This window comes from Ceratotherium simum, chromosome 16, assembly GCF_057802395.1.
Source record: "Ceratotherium simum simum isolate JZ-2026a chromosome 16, ASM5780239v1, whole genome shotgun sequence".
Classification (NCBI taxonomy): Eukaryota; Metazoa; Chordata; class Mammalia; order Perissodactyla; family Rhinocerotidae; genus Ceratotherium; species Ceratotherium simum.
The window spans coordinates 30,232,182-30,248,917 of record NC_141915.1 but is presented as its reverse complement, the minus strand read 5'-3'; the positions used below and the strand labels follow the sequence as shown (position 1 = coordinate 30,248,917).

The 16,736-nt window shown below is 47.7% G+C and overlaps 1 protein-coding gene across 8 annotated transcripts in view; it reads left to right on the top strand.

The window, feature by feature from the left end:
* Positions 1-16,736, top strand: part of MSI2 (musashi RNA binding protein 2) — a 390,565-nt gene that overhangs the window by 118,528 nt on the left and 255,301 nt on the right. For all 8 annotated transcript variants that reach the window (XM_087440933.1, XM_087440934.1, XM_004434758.3 and 5 more), the window contains one exon: positions 13,380-13,472. In XM_087440933.1, coding sequence (XP_087297059.1) covers positions 13,380-13,472 — 93 coding nt within the window. The remainder of the gene's footprint in view (positions 1-13,379; positions 13,473-16,736) is intronic.

Here is a 16,736-nt window from a genome sequence, read left to right as displayed (position 1 = left end):
TTTTTTCCTCTGTTTGTCCCTCTGGAAAATAGTTTTCTTTTATGTGAGGATTTATAGAAGTATGTTCCTGGCATGAAGAGAGCACGGACATATTAAGATATTGGTGTAGCAGAGAAATATTACCTCCGAGGCATGGACAGCTTTATCTCTTACAGAGAATGACCTTCCTACTGTGGAACAATCTGTTACTCTTTATAGGTTAAGGGGCTGCCTAGGTTAAGGCAGATAAAGAGACTGCTTTGCGTTGAGATAGCATCCTTTTTGTTGGAGCATCATCAACCCTTGAATACTATGGTTGCCCAGCACCACGGCTGGGGGTGGGCTGATTCAAGGTGGTGTCTGAGAAACCTGAGGGAAGTAGAATTGATAATAATTAGTCATTAAGTTTATGGAATGTGCTTCATACCTTTCCAACTGCTTTTCCTTCTGGTGTTTAGTCTGTGGGGCAGGCAGGGAAGGTTTGATCCCCATTCACAGACAAACAGAGGTCAAGTCCCTGGAGGGGAAGGGAAGGTGGTAGGGAGAGGGAAGAGGGACTTTGTGTGTCTGTCATTCCAGCCCCATGCTAAGTGTCTTTCAGTGTTAACTCAGTCTGGTTTTGTAGAGGGAGAAACCTAAGTTCAGAGAAGCTCAGTCACTTGCTGGGGTCACCTAGTATATATGTGATGGAATTGAGATTCCTGGGTTCCTCCTCTTTCTACTCTATCACTTGGCCTGCTCAGGGTGCTGGGATCGGAACCCAGCCCTCCCATCTCCAGAATCTCCAAATCTGGTGCTCTTTTCAGTCTCCAGGACCCTCTTGGATTTAGGAAGCTCACTTTCCGTCTCTTGAGGGGTGAGACATTTAATAAAAGGTGGGGAGACTTGCTCCTGATTATCTTGGCTTCTCTCTCTTACTGCAAACACTTCTTTGAGTCCCCCGTTTCTCTCAGAGGAAGTTACTTTTGCTTGGTGGCAGGGACCGAACCCATACATCCTGGGGGGGGATGTGGCTTTTTTTTCTTGACAGGTAAAATTTATAACCTAACAGATGGATGAGTGAGTTTCCAAAGACGACCACACCAAGAGTGCAATGTGCTTATCTCTCTTATGCCTCCCCCACCTGCCCCCACCTTCCCTCCCACCCCTGGGACGTTTCTGCATCAGTAGAATGGCAGAGCAGGGAGGGACCTGCTGAGGGGAGAGCTGACCCAGGCCCCACGCTGGTCGCTAGCACTGGTGTCTAGTACCTTACTTCTGGTTCATGCTTTTCTCACCATTCTTGGCAACATTTAAAGCATTAAAATGACCCTCCCCCCACGGTGGCCCTGCTCATCTCTTTAACAGCCCACTGAAGAATCACTGCCCTGTTTAAACCCTTTGGAGGCTTCTCTTGCCTCCCTGGCATGGCCTGCAGGGCCTTGCATACCTGGCCCTTCCCCTCCTTGCATTCCATCAACACCTTGTGCTACAGTCTTTCAGATCCACTTGCCGCCCTTCAGCTGACATTGAAGATGCTACAGCCTCTGCTGGGGAGGACCTTCCCCCCTTCCTTTCCTGGACCCTCTGCTGACCTTCAAGCCTCAGGTCATGCCCAGCCCTCTGCCCCCAAAGCCCTACCTTGCTATGATAACACAGCCTCTTTCTTGACTTTAAGTACCTTCAGAGCAGACACCAGGTCTCCTTCCACTTAAGATCCACTGAGCCTGGAACCATGCTTGGCACACAGTAGGTCCTGAAAACACGTTTGATGAGAGTACGAATGAGTGAGTATGACTTGCCACCAGAGACAATCCTATGCGATTGTCTTTTCCTCTTACACTCTTGATCTTTACTCTTGCTCTTCTGGGATTCAGCAAACATTTTTTGAGTACCTACTGTGTGCCAGGTGCTTTCACATACTTGTCTCTTGTGATGCTTATAGCAATTCTGTGACACATACATATTGCTACCACTTTGCACATGGCTCATCTAAAATTACACAGCTAGGGAAGAGGCTGAGCTGGGACTCAAGCCCAGCGCTCCCTGGTTCAAGTCCCAGACTCCTTCCACTCTTCCGTGGCTTTTTTTCCTCTCATGTACTGTATGGTAATAATGAAAAAGAATCTTTGCTTTTGATGAGGTCTCCATCCCCCACCTTTTCTCCCTTAAGATGGCAGAAGCAGCTTCTTGTAGAGCCGTGACTGCACATTAGAATCTTCTGGGGAATGTTTAAGAAATGCTGAAGCCCGGGCCTTGCCTCAGACCAGTGAAGTCAGAATACCTGAGGGTGGGGCCCGGTGTCAGCAGGTTTCAAGGACTCCCCCGGCGATTCTGAGGTGCAGCCCTGTTGAGCCCTGCTGCACTCCGGGAGTGTCGGTGAACCTGCAGCCTGGCTCAGCTCCATGGATTAGGTAAGACTTGCTCATCAAGAACTGATTGCCATGTGCATCTAAAATATGTTAATGAAGGTAATCAAGGCTAAGGGTTAAGGCTGCCATTTGTTCTTTTCATGAAATCAACTGGAGAGTTTGGGGGATGGGGCACCTTGGCTTCAGAGCCTGCCTGCCAGCAAAGTTTTTATCCTTTCTCTCCTGAGAAGAGCAGTTTAGTTGCTGCTGATGAGAACGGGCCTGGTTCTCCCAGGTGGCTCCCGGTTTACCAGGGGAGTGTGTTCTAGAAGTCCTCTTTGGGGCAGTCTTCCCCAGACAGGATACAGTGGTACCCTCTGAACCTTGGTTTTCGTTAACCAAGGGTCTGTCCTTCTGACATGGCTTCTCATCCTGAGCCTCGAGGTTTCCTACACGTCATGTAGAGGATGCAGAGGCCCTCCAAGATGGCAGGTAAAGGAGTGGGTGTTTGCTTCTGGTTCCAGGAAGCTTTGAAACGCCTAACGTCTGAGTAGAAACCATCTCTCTAGTAGTTTCTAGCAGGGTGATCTGGAATGTTTTAGGTAAAGAGCAGTTTGGGAAGTAGGAAGGAATGCTCTGAGCTAGTCACCATAGCTGTGTGTTCATAAACCCTGTGGCCGGCACACAGGCTGGCTCCAATGACCCTGACCACGGCCATGAGAAGGGCCTCAGGCACCTCTTCTCCTGGACATGGGCATTGAGGAGGCTCCAGGCAGGGGGAGGAGCTCTGACGAAGGCTCCTGTTAGAGGCATAGGCTCCGGGGTTGGGTTGTCCTTAGTGCCTCTGCTGGAGGATATGGGAACCTCCGATGGGCAGTGTTCTTGGAGTTGCAATTTGACACTTGTTGTCTCAGTTTGTGTCATTCACAACTTATGCCCATTTTATTGAAGGGGGAAAGTGAGGCCCAGAACTGTTAAGTGACTTGACCTAATCTTATCTGACAAACCAGGGTCAGTTATGTACTATGTCTCAGTATACACAGATGTGCTTGAAAATGCAAAAATGTGGGCAGAGAGAAGATATTTTAAGCCTGTTGTTGTTTTATTTGGATCATTTCTCTAGGCAGAATCACCTTGGACCTGTGCTTTAGCCATGGGGCCAGGAGACCATCCATGTCTCCGTTTCTAGGACCCTACCGCTCACCATGAGTCATCCTCCACGTCTTCAGAATTCCACTCTGGGTGGGTGAATTGGGCTCCCACGGCTGGAGTGACGGGCACAGATGGAAGGAACTGAGTTCATGCCAGCCCGTCCTCCTGTCTGGCCCTCCTTCCTGCCTCCTCTTCCTGAGGTTTATTAAGAATCTGCTTCGGCTGCCTTTCCCTTGCTGGGGCTTCGCTGGCGCCTCTTTCGTATGCAGAAATGCACGGCTTCCTCGCAAATTCAGCAACAGTAAAGGGTACTTATTTAATTTCACTTAATACTGCTGCTGTAAAAGATTATGGGTTTTAATTGCATCTGCGTATTGGTAATCATTTGAACACTGCAGAGAGTCTTTGGGGCCTTATGCGTAGTGAGTGCCTCTCCATGGCAAGTACTGGGGGCTCCGAGAAGGATGGAGTGATGGAGAAACTACCTGTGGATGCAGAGCAGCTTGGGTGCCCGTGATTGGGATGATGGCCAGCCAGCCACCTGGCTCAGCATCAGTTGATGCTTGGTTCACGGTCCTTAATTTCCTGTGCTTTTCAAGGCACACTCCATCTCTGCACCTTTTTCCGTTACCTCCCCCAGCTCCCCAGTCTCAGTGCCACTGTCTAGGATATTACTCTCTGATACCAATCTGAGGGCAGGTCACCCTTGCCAGCTGCAACTTTTCCCCCTTCCCCTGAGGAAGTAGTATTTTTTAAATTAGCCTAGGAGGGAGCCAGGCGGAGGGCTCTGAGACGAGGGTGGGGAGGCTGAGTTCCCTGCCGAAGCAGCCTGATCATTTCATTACAAGATCACGTCTCCTTTAGGTGAGTTACTGTTGTTTTAATCAGAGGTAATGTTGTCACTGACTATGTTGGATAATTGTGTGTAAATTATGTTCTAGCCCCATATAGATGAAGGCTGTTTTTTTCCTTCCAATTTTAAAGCTATTTAGAGGGAATGCCAAATTGTAGCCTGAACCCAAGTGCTCTCTGGCTAATAGCTATAGACGGGGAGAGGCAGCTTGGAGAAATATTTGGGGTTATATTTATAATTAGTTTCCTCTGAAGTTAAATTAATTTCTGCAATTGGCAACATCAGATATTGTTATACCTTTGTCTAGTGGTCAGCCGTGGGTGAATCTAGGCACACGGAATTAGCTGGTGGATGAAGCTGGGGGAGCATACTTTCCTGGGCACTCGGGTTTGTTTTAAGCCCTTTTTGCATTCAGACTCTTGAGTTAGGGGTCTTTTTGGCCTGTCATTTAAAAAAAAAAACAACAACAGGCAGCCCAGTGGTGTAGTGGTTAAGTTTGGGTGCTCCGCTGCAGCAGCCCAGCTTTGCAAGTTCAGATTCTGGGCGCAGACCTATACCACTCGTCAAGCCATGCTGTGGCAGTGACCCACATGAAAAATAGAGGAAGATGATTGGCAACGAATCTTAGCTCACGGCCAATCTTCCTCACTAGAAACACCCCCCAAAAACAGCTTTCTTGAGATTTAATTCACATGGCACACAGTTTACTCATTTAAAGTGTGTAGTTCAGTGGTTTTTAGTATATTCACAGATGTGTGCACCCTCACCACAGTCAATTTTAGAGCACTTTCACCACCTCAAAAAGAAACTCCCTACTCTTTAGCTATCACCCCCTTCCTCTGTCTCAGCCCTAAGCAACCGCTTATCTGCTTTCTGTGTCTATGAATTTCCCTATTATGAAATTTCATGTGAATGGAATCCTATAACATGTGGTCTTTTATGACTGGCTGCCTTCGCTTAGCATAATGTTTTCAAGGTTCACCTGTGTTGCAGCAGGTGTCAGTACTTCATTCCTTTTTCTGGCTGAATAATATTCCATTACATGGATATACCACATTTAATGTATCCATTCATCTGTGGATGGACATTTGGGTTGTTCCACTTTTTGACTATTATGAACAATGTTGCTGTGAATACTTTGTGTGAAAGGTTTTGGGTGGACACATGTTTCATGGGTAGATACTAGGAGTGGAATTGTTGGGTCATCTAGTGACTCTGTGTTTAATTGTTTGAGGAACTGCCAGACTGTTTTCTGAAGCGGCTGCACCGTTTTACGTTCCCATCGGCAGTTTCTGGCCTGTCATTTTGCATCTTTGCTTCAAAATTGAAAGGGGCAGAGTTGGACTTGCTCCTTATGGTACCCTTTCGTCTCTCCTTTCCCCAGTTATGCCTTGCTACTGGGAAGAAAGAAGTTATACCCTTTGCAAATGAAGGTGTAGGAGACTTCAGTGAATAGAAAGAGTGAGATTTTGACTCTTCGTTTTGTCACTCCTTAGTGCTGTGTGCCTTTGGATGCTTAACATCTCTGAGCCTCAGTTTCCCTATCTGTGGAGGAGAGGCTGAGACCTGACCTAGGACTGGCGTGAAGCCTAAGTAAGGCAACTCGTGCCCGGGCCTGGCCCACCGTGGGTCTGCTGTGAAGGCTGAGCATTCTGAGCATGAAGGAGACACAGGTTCAAGGGCTTTCCATGGGGGAGGAGGACCTTTCTTAGCCTCGTGAATTTTATTAGGTAGGAACCTGCCCACAAGTAAACCATGGCCCTGCTTTTATGACACGTTTATCAGGAGCTTAAATTCTTGGACAGCGTTTGGGTTGCTTCTCCTTACAGTTTGCTTGGCTCTCCCTACTCCTTCACCTCCTAACCTGTTGAGGCAGAGACTTGTCCCCATGGCCCCTGCCGTAGCAGGTATGCAAGTGATGAGTGTGACCTGCCCTCCTTGGGCAGTTTCAGAGTGTCACACATGTGGGTTCTTCTCTCCCATGATGGTGGAGAGCTTCTATCTGGACTCTCGCTCCACTGTCACCAAGAAAAGGTGAGACCAAGGCTGTGGTGTCCTACGGCCTCTCCCAAGCAGGTCTCTGTTTTAGTTTCCGAGGGCTGCCATAACAAATTCCCACACACTGGGTGGTTTAAGTTACAGAAACGTCGTCTTTTACAGTTCAGGAGTCCAGAAGTCTGAAATCAAGGTGTCGGTGGGGCTGGTTCCTTCTGGAGGATCTGAGGGAGAACATGTCCCCTGCCTCTCTTCCCAGCTTCTGGTAGCTGCTGGCAATTCTTGGCTTTCCTTGGTTTGTAGACACATTTCAGTCCAGTCTCTGCTTCCGTCTTCACGTTACCTTCTTCTCGGTCTGTATCTCCTCTCCTCTTCTTGTAAGGACACCAGTCATTGGAGTAGGGCCTACCCTACGAGATCCTTTACTAATTACATCTGCAAAGGCCCTGTTTCCAGATAAGATCACATTCTGAGGTTCTGGGTGGACGTGAATTTTGGGGGGAGTCTAGTCAACCCCCTACAGTCTCTTTTCCACATGAGATTCTAGAAACATTTGGAGAAGATTCCCAGTACCTGACCTGTGTTCTGATTTTGTATGCTAAGTGAGTTTTGCCACTGGATTCAGATGTGATGGTGGTAGTGGTGATGGTGGTGGTGGTGGTGAGGGGGGAAGAGTGATAGTTTAGGAAGAGGATGGAAAAAAATACTCGGAGGAATAGAAATTTCAGAGGGGAGGTCCCTTGGAAGAAACATTCTGGGGAATGGGGCCTTGGCGTTGGACTTCTGTGACCTCAGTCAGCTCTGCTGGAGCTTCTTTGCCATTCGAAGATGGCGCTTAGTTCTCAAATGCAGAGCGACAAGGGAGAACTGATATGTTGGCAGATACCACGTGATTTCATCCCAGATTCTGAAGAACAAAGTGCTCACCAAATTCAGAATCTGGGAGGAGATCGCGTGGTATCTGCCAGCATATCAGTTGTCCCTTGTCACTCTGCCTTTCCTTTAACTGACACGTGAGTCATCTGTGTCGGACTTAATTTTTCCATCTGCATAATGGGGATGATGGATAGTCAGGTTTGCAAGATCCCGCCCAGTGCTAGCATTCTACCATCTTTCCTGGGCTCCCTCCACCTTGGGGTTCCCACAGGTGGGAGAGCATCTGTAAACGAGCCTGTGCTCTTGGGCAGTGAAGATGGCTCGTGTATTTTCACCAAGGGGAATTTGAACTCTTTTCAGGAACCTGATGATGGCAAGAGCTGACTTAATTTCTCTGGGCCTCTCTTGTACCCATTTAAAGCTCTCCAGAGCCATTTCCTGCCTGTCCATGCATTTGTCAAGATTAGGAAATATTTGTTGTTTTCTCGTGTGACAACTAATATCTTTGGGCCAATGCTGTTGGAGCTAAGTTTTCTCCTTCAATCTTAGTCTTTAGAGTAATTTCTCTTTTCTAATACCCTCCACCCTCTGCTTTCAACACACACACACACACACACACACACACACACACACTCTCTCTCTCTCTCTCTCTCTCTCTCTCTCTCTCTCTCACACACACACACTCACTCATATGCTTTATCCTATTTTATAAAAATACAGCTGGTGGCCCCACTCTGAGTGACCATTTCAGATGGAAACACATTTTTTAAAAGAAAATTTTTGACAGTTAAAACAAACAAAAAAGCCAGCTCTCTGGTTAGAGACAGGAAGGTGGAGTGTTCTCTGCCACTGGAGTTAGCAGTCGGCTCTGGCCGCTTCTTACGTGTAAACAGCAATTTTCCGAGCTGGAATGGGTGCTGGGGTTTTCTTGGTGGAGCCAAGAGGTGTGCGGAGAGCAGTGTTGTTGAGTTAAATTATGGGTCTAGATGCAAACTTTGCAGCAATGATTTGTGAGAGCCTGAACACTGCCCCCTCCTCTGTGAGCGCTACACACGGACACCCGCACACGCATATACACGCACCCCACTTCCCATCGTGCCGCCCTAAACCATGAAAGCAGGGGCGTCCGTTTGGGAGGGTGCTGTGCCCAAGTGGGGCAGGGCTCTGGGTGAGTATCTAATGTCTTTAAGAGTGGAAAGCATTCACGTACCAAAGTATTTTCTGCAACCCCTCCGCTAAAAACTCCAAGCAAAGGAAATTTAAGATCAGTTAACAAATGGATTTTGGACTGAGCTCCCTCTGGAACAGATGGGCGGCTCTTTCCATCTAGGTGTACTGTGTGGGCCCAGCGGGGCTGTCTGAGCATTTTGGTTAGCAGCAGCCGGCTTCCCGACACCTTGTCTGGCTAAGTACTGTATGGGGTGAAGGCTGTGGGTTAGGAAACAGTTAGCCGAAGGACCTAGCACAGGAAGAAAACACAGCTGGCGCTCTCCACTGTGAGTGGAGAGGATTTTGAAATCCTCTATAATGAAAGGACTGCAAAGCCAGGGGCCAGTGGGTAACTTCTGCTCACCATGTCCAAGGTCAGAAGGCAGTTAAAGTTCTGGGGCTCCTGGATGGTTCCTGGGGCAAACAGAAGCCAGACTCAAGGGTTGGGAATAGAGAGTTACCCCAAACACACACAGACACACACACACGCGCGCGCATGTGTGCACAGACACACATGCATGCGTGCACACACGTACACAGAAACCTTGATGGTATTGATGGGAATTGGAGGACGTCCACTGAGTCCTCCTGAGGTCCTGGACACGACATCCCAGTCCTGCCCCCTTCCTGCCCTCCTCAGTAGCCCTGAAGATGGAAGGGAAATGGAGGGAAGAATGTGTGATTCTAGAGTCCTCTGCCTGCCTCCTGTGTCCCTCTCCAGAATGCAAATCATCGAGCAGTCCACAGTCTATGTAGCAGTAATGCCGTCAGGACTCCCAGAGTGAATCACTCCCATTTCCCCCAGCGTGCCCCTGGCGGGAGAGGTCACCGTGCACATCCCCGTCACCCCCCAGCCGTGCTCCCCTCTCCTGAAGCCGAGACTTCGGTGAGCAGCTAACCAAGTGTTGCACGTCTTCCCACTGGCCTTTTCATGTTTGGAAGGTTTGGATGAAACCAGTTCCCTTTTAGTGTTTGCTGAAGAGTGGGATCCATCACTGTATCTGAGCTGGTTCCTGGAGAGGATGTTTTAGTAACTCTGACAGTTTGGCACATTGTCTAGAGCCTGGAATTTCTCATCTTTCTTTAAAAAAAAATGTTTTAAAGACTTTTTTGGGACTGTGTAGATTTATGACTGGGTGTCTGCCCTGGTGTTTAGGGCTCTGTCTTGGCAAGTTTATGGCTGTGGGGCAACGATGGAGGGTGTAAGAGGGGACCTTTCCATTTAACTAGCTCCTGGGGAGTGAACATTCTGTTGACTTCTGTTATTTGGAACAAAGACATGTTGGTTGTTTAATTCTCTGGGTCCGTGTGAACATTTGGAATGTAAATAGGGCCTGCTCTAGACCCACCTGGCTCTCAACCACATATATATATGAGACCATGGGGTTCGTTTTATAGAATGCCTCTCCAGAGTTTCTTGAAGTCGAGAACTCCACTAGTGCGTGTTTGTGGATCACATTAGTGTTTCTTTATAGAGATTTAATTACTTGGCTGGGGTAAAAAGCAGGAATGAAAAATCTAAAATGAAACTATTGGGAGGCTTTGCCCATCTGAAATCATGTAGCGATGCAGGCAAGTGTTTTTGAAATTATAGTGGAAGAGAAGGGGGCAATAGAGTTGATTTATCAAACTTTGTATGAGGTATCTTTCTGCTGCACATTATTCTGAGCTTGAAGGATGAGTTTGGTAATTGACTTTGGATTCAGTTGCAGTGACCATTTATTTAGCATCTACCTGGTGTCCCGCTAGACGCTTTGGCATGCGTTAAATTTAGTCTTGATAGGAACCTTGTGTGGTAGGCTAATTTTTATGTCTCCATTTTATAGTGGATTAAATTCCACATTCTATTAGAATGTGAGCTCCTAGCACTTAATGTATCTGTTGAATAAATACATTAGGAAAAGTTAGGTTAGTAAAATTTGGCGATTAGTGAGTATAGGGAGAGATTTAAATCTGGAGAGGGCCTGATGGAGTTTCACTGCAAAGGTGACCTTGATCCACCAGGGAGACTTAAGGAATGGATAAGAAGGGAGGTGGACAATAAGGAGCAGAATAAGATGCCCACCCATTAACTACAGGCTCTTGGAGCTTGGCGGTGTGGACACTGATGGCGTCTTCATAGAATATCCTCATGTACATTATCTCATCTAATCTCCCATTCTCTGAAATGAGACGAAAAAACAGTAAATCACGGCTTTAAACACATGTGCAAACCACTGCATGGCTCTCACAGCTGGCAGGAGTGATGCAGAGTCATGAGGACAATGTCCTCTTAAAATAGTGCGGAAGTCCACTGGATGGATATTCCAGTTTGGGCTCAGTTGGCGGACTGCAGTGGCATGTGTTCCCTCGGGGAGCTGCCAGCTGAAGCGTGAGCTCCCTGAAGTCTGGGAGCCTCCCTGTGTCGTGGGCATCACGCTTACAGATTCATGTGAGTTCAGGATTAGGAGGGACCTAGAGCTCTGATCCAGGACTTCATAGTGCAGAGGACGGAACCCAGACCTCAGGAGTGAATCCTGTCCAGGGTCACACCCAGATTACACACAGAAGCCGGGTTTCCAGTACCTTCTACACTCCTCAGCACAGCCTGTCAGTAACCGCTGTACCCGCAGGTGTCAGTCAGCTGCAGCTCCCCTGTTGGAGGTGGATTGGTTGGTTCTTTCTCTCAGCAAACGAGTCAGGAGCCTTGGCGATAACAGTGATCCAGGCAGCCATGGCCGCTGTACCTACATATCCTACTGCATATCAAATTGTAGTAGACATATGTGACATTGTGGGTTTCTTTTTAATTTATTTTTATTTTTTATAAATAAATAGTTATATTAATTTTATAATTAAATAGTTTATTATAAATAGTTTATTTTACTTGTAACTGTTTAAATATCTCAATTATCCACTAACCAAGTTATAAAACTATTGAACTTCAACATACTTTTGATTTAAAGAATTTTTTTCTAGTTTTATTGAGAAATAATTGACATACATCATTGTATAAAGTTAAGGTGTAGAACAGGTTTCTTAAGAAAATATGTTCCAAGATTTGTCTCATTCCTTTATTTTTGAGTTTCAATCTTGCATTTTTTTGTACGTTCTCATCAAACATTTTTACCCTCAGCTTTATTGAGGTATAATTGACAGACAAAATTGTAAGATATTTAACGTGTACAACATTATAATTTGATACACATATACATTGTGACAGTATTCGAGTTAAGACCTGTGCTTTCATTATATGCAGCCAAACTGGTGAGACCCTCTACCCACTGAGTTTCTGAATTTTTTATTTGACGCTAAAAGAAAAAACCTAAAGAAACTTCATGTAGCCTAAACTCGGTCTTCAGAATAAAATTTATTTTCTTGGGCTGCTCTGGTGGCGTAGCACACTCCACTTCGGTGGCCCGGGGTTTGCAGGTTCGGATCCTGGGCACGGACCTATGCACTTCCTGTCAAGCCATGCTGTGGCAGGCGTCCCACATATAAAATAGAGCAGGATGGGCATGGATGTTAGCCCAGGGCCAATCTTCCTCACACACACACACACACAAAATTTATTGACACCCCAAATCAGTCAGGAAACGAAGTGTGAGCGTGTGTGTGTGTGTGTGTGACAGACAGAGTCAGACAGACAGACAGGGTACATAATCATGGGTGATGTGCTTAATTTCATTTTTGGTTCCTACATGTAAGATTTTTGGTCCCTGCTCTGAACAGTTTATGTCATTGAGCTTCCTTTGTCCTTTGCTTTGGAACTGGTGGAATTCTGAAATGTGGCCACACAAGTTCATTTTGCACCCACCAGACATTTGGTGTGGGCTTCTGTGCACCTGGCCCTATACTTGGCATTGCGGGGGGTTGCCGAGAGGAGTCAGGAGCTTACCCTCTAGGGATGAAGTAAAGAAGACAGGATTATCCATGACTTTAGCACCAGGTGGAAAGGCGTGCATGCCGTGAGAGGCAGAGGGGTACAATGTTAGAGGGGTTCAGAAGAGGGAGAAGCAGCTTCTGGATGGGGCGACTATATAGATATTTTGAATTTTGGAGAAGGACATTGGATCTTGGAGGTTGGTTACAACTTGCCATGGGAAATTGAGGAGTGCAGAGGCGTTCCAAGGAGAAGGACCTGTGTGGACAAAGGTGTGGAGACCTGGAGACTAACTGGGCTTGACTGAGTGTAGACTAATCAAGGTGAATCATGAGAAATCAAGAGGGGAAGACTGGCGGCTGAGTCTGGAAGGTGGTCCTTGTGTGTGAGACCAGCATCTGTCTTGCTGACAGCCATATACTGGCACCCAGAACAGCTCAGTATAGACAGTCCACACCTATTTTTGAATTACATGTGAGTTTCTTTTTTTTTTTTATTTTTTTTATTTTTATTTTTATTTTTTTTTTTTATTTTTTATTTATTTATTTTTCCCCCAAAGCCCCAGTACATAGTTGTCTGTCATAGCTGCACATCCTTCTAGTTGCTGTATGTGGGATGCGGCCTCAGCATGGCTGGAGGAGTGGTGCCTCGGTGCGCACCCGGGATCCGAACCCGGGTCGCCGGCAGCGGAGAGCACGCACTTAACCGCTAAGCCACGGGGCCGGCCCACATGTGAGTTTCTTAGTGACAAATTTTATGGGTAGTTTCTGGGCAGCAGATTTTTATGCACATAGTTATGTTTTGTTGATGTCTCTTAGGTTTAAAATAGCTTTGATATGCGATTTTTCTCTCTGTGCTAGTACATCAGAATGAAGCTGGGTGTTATGCCCAGAGAGGTTCTGAAGTCCCCTCTGTGTCTGTATGAAACTCGAGCTTTTAGGTTGTGGCCTAAAGGCCTGAGATAGGCGGAGTGACTGCCTCCAGCATCCTGAGACGGGTAAAGAGCCTGGATCTGAAATTGCCTTCCTAGGGAAATGTGGAGAGTGGCTTGTTTCAGCATCTTAGCAAGCCTTGCTTCAGCTAACCTGGTTAACCCATGTTCTCTTCTTGTCATTTCTTGCAGATGGTCACAAGAACAAAGAAAATATTTGTAGGCGGATTATCTGCGAACACAGTGGTGGAAGATGTAAAGCAATATTTCGAGCAGTTTGGCAAGGTAAGAGGTGCGTGGGGTTGGAGCAACCTGATCAGTCCTTAGAAGTGGCTGCCATGGCCCCTGCCTTTGCCACAACTGTGTCCTCAAGAACCTTGTCCTTGAACTGGGCCGTCAAGATTTAAGTGAAATTCGGCAGGAGCTGGGATGGAAGAGTCCGGCTTGCGGTCGGCACGGTGTCCCGCGTGCCTACAGGAGCAGACAGAGTGGCTTTTGAGTGTGGTTATGCTCGAGTTTGTTGGCCATGTGGGGCCTGGGCTGGGAGCTGGCTGTGAGTCACAGGGCAGGAGCTCCCACAGAAGCTGCTGGAGGCTTGTGAGTCGGCGCTGGGCTTCATTCTCTGTCTTTATGGAAAATGCATTGAGAGAGGAGGCTCCCCGGGGCCCTTTGCAGCCGAACCCTGCCCTGTCAAATGCCCAAGGAAACTTGGGAGACATGCTGGGCCCGTACCTGTCAGAATATCTGTGAGACAGCAGTAAAATTATCCCCTGGGCTCTGCTGCAGGAACAGGCTGGGAGCAACAGAAAACGCCCCAAATCAGTCAGGAAACGGAGTGTGAGTGTGTTTGTGTGACAGACAGAGACAGACAGACAGGGTAGGTAACCATGGGTGATGTGCTTAATTCAGCCTCTTTCTAGTTGGTAGGAGGAGCCAGGGCCTTGAACAGTGGGTTCTTCCTGAGGGCGACATTTTCCTCAGATGGCTGTGTTGCCCCAGGGCTCCAACAGGGCAGCTTGTGTGGGGCTGACCCTTATTGGCTTTTGTGTGGTACCCCTCCTCCAGCTCCCGGGTCCCAGGAGGCCAGCAGGTGAGTGGCTGCACTGGCCCTCTGCTTCCTGCATCTTTCAGTAGTAGTCCCAGGAGCCCAGATGTGGGACAGTCTTCTTCTGCACAGGTCTGTCTGTTCCCCGCCCCTGCTGAAGGGATGGTGTGGCAGAGGACGCCAAGACATCGTGAGAAGACAGCACACCTGTTCTAAGCTTTGTCACTCATTTCCCCCCGTGATGGCTGTCATGTTTGCCCTGGGTGGAACAAAGATACTGCCGCCCGCTGGGCAGTCTGAAAGTTCTGTGCTTTAAGCTGTTTGCCCGAGGCCATGGGCAGCTATGACGCTGTACCCAGGTGTGTCCAGTTGTGAGCTACTGTCTGGGATGAGTGCCGTGACCTCTGTTTAGCCTCAAAATGGAGATTCTCCAGTCTCTGGTATTAATCAATTTCTACATGGACAGGAGACCGTGCAACAAAGAGAAGCCAGCCCTCTCCAGCCCAGCCTTGCATTCCGAATGGCACTTAACTGCCCTGCCAGGTCGGTTATGAAAGACGCCTTCCCCACGGCACTGTCCAGCATTGCCGGTTGGGGGCTGATTCATTCTGGCCGCTTCTAAAGAAGAGCTGAGTGTGTTGGTGATCGTGGATGTTATAGGACTTCTCTTCAAAGCTGATTGAAAGCACTGAGGGGGATTTGTCCATCCCCAGCCCCACCCTGTCTCTGGAGAGAGATTGGAAATAATTTAATGAGACAGGTCCAGCTTGCGTAATGGAAGGCTCTGGGGGGTGAGCCCTCTTGGCTACCGTTCTGCCTTTAAAACAAGGCCGGGGGTAGTGTTTGCAAACACGAGGTGGGATTTCTTTTTCAAGCCGTAACCTGCCTTGGAATCTCCTGGGCCTATTTGTGGGTGTCAGGGAAGTTGATGCTGCCCGGATGGGCTGTTAGCGTATTCCGAACAGGCTTGTACTTGCCACATCTCTGCACAGTCCCACTTCTGGGTTTCTCTCTCTGTCTGTCTCTCTCTTTCTTCTTGTCTTTCTGTCGTTTTTCATTAACACTTATAGTAGTGACCCAGCGTGTCAGCAGTGGGAGGCTCTGCAAGCTGTGGCCGAGCCCCTGGCGGTGACCATCGCTGCCCTGAAGACAGTTGTCCTCTTGTCTGGGAGGCGGTCACACGCTGTCTTCCCTGGCATGGCCCTCGCCGGCTCTGAAGCCGCTCGGTTAGTTTGGCAGTAACATTTGTGGATTCCAGCAGGATGCGTCAACTTATCAAGTGTTTTATTAAAGGACTAAGGAGGCTTTTGAATGTATAAGAACCATAACACTCTCTCTGCTCATGTTTTAGTAGCTCGTTTCATAGCTCTGCCTATTATCTGGGTCTGTCTTCAGAATAGCTTACTCCTCCTTTGGCTGGTGGCTAGTGCTACATTTGTGTCGCCTTGGGCGGGACCCACCACCTGTCAGGTTTCTGGTATCCTTCGAGTCCAAAATGATCAAAGTGGGGAGACTCTGCTGCTGGGCCGTAGGCGCAGTGAGTAAGTCCAGTGGCTGTGGAAGGAGGTAACAGATAGATTGACAAACTGATTCCACCCTTTAGTAGTTTATATTCTGGTTGAAGGAGTAGAACACACACACACATGCACCCACACACCTGTATATATACTGATGAAGTACACTCACGCACGTACACATTCCTGACTGTATTAAGTTGCTCGGGGCTATTTTCAGTTGGTAAACTGCAAATTAGTGAGGTGTAATTTTATTATTTAGTGAGTGTCTACTAAGTGTTGGATGCTGGGCCAGGTCATTGACTTATGTTACCTCATTTAATTCTTCTCCGGGATCTGGTAGATTGTTAGATGGAGTCTCGGTAGGATTGAATCTGGGACTCAAGGTCATAGCCTCCTGAAGGTTAGAGCTGGATACAGATTTCTCCTGAAGGCTTATCTCATAACAGAACCTGAACTCTAGGTCCTGTTCCAACTGCTAGTCGATCCACAGGGTGGACTTAGGGTGGGGGGATGAAGGAGAGGAAAAGATTGTGCCCTTCCGTGTATCCAGGGACAGTGCTGGGAACCTGGACATGCATCACTTCATTTCATCTGCACAGTGAATTTCAGTCTCATCCAGCCCATTTGACAGAGGGGGACAGTAAGAGTCAAGGAGGTTAAGTCTTAGTAAAGGTCACCTAAGTAAGGCAGTATGGCAGCCAGAATTCACACTCTGCTTCTTCTTCTGAGTCTAGAACTTTCTATCCTTCCACAGCCTCTATTCAGGGTTTGCCACCGTCTTTTTAGGTTTCCCTCGCTGTCATTCCTCTCTCTTCTCCCTCTTCCCATCTTGCCTGAGGTGGCAGCTGCTTTAACTGTTTATTTCAGGTGGCAGTCAAGATGGGTAGAACTGCTATCATGGGGCTGAGCTAAGGGAGTTTAAATATGTCATTACTGTAAGTGCGGTGGGTGCAGAATGACACACCGAGAGCTTTAAATAACTCAAAT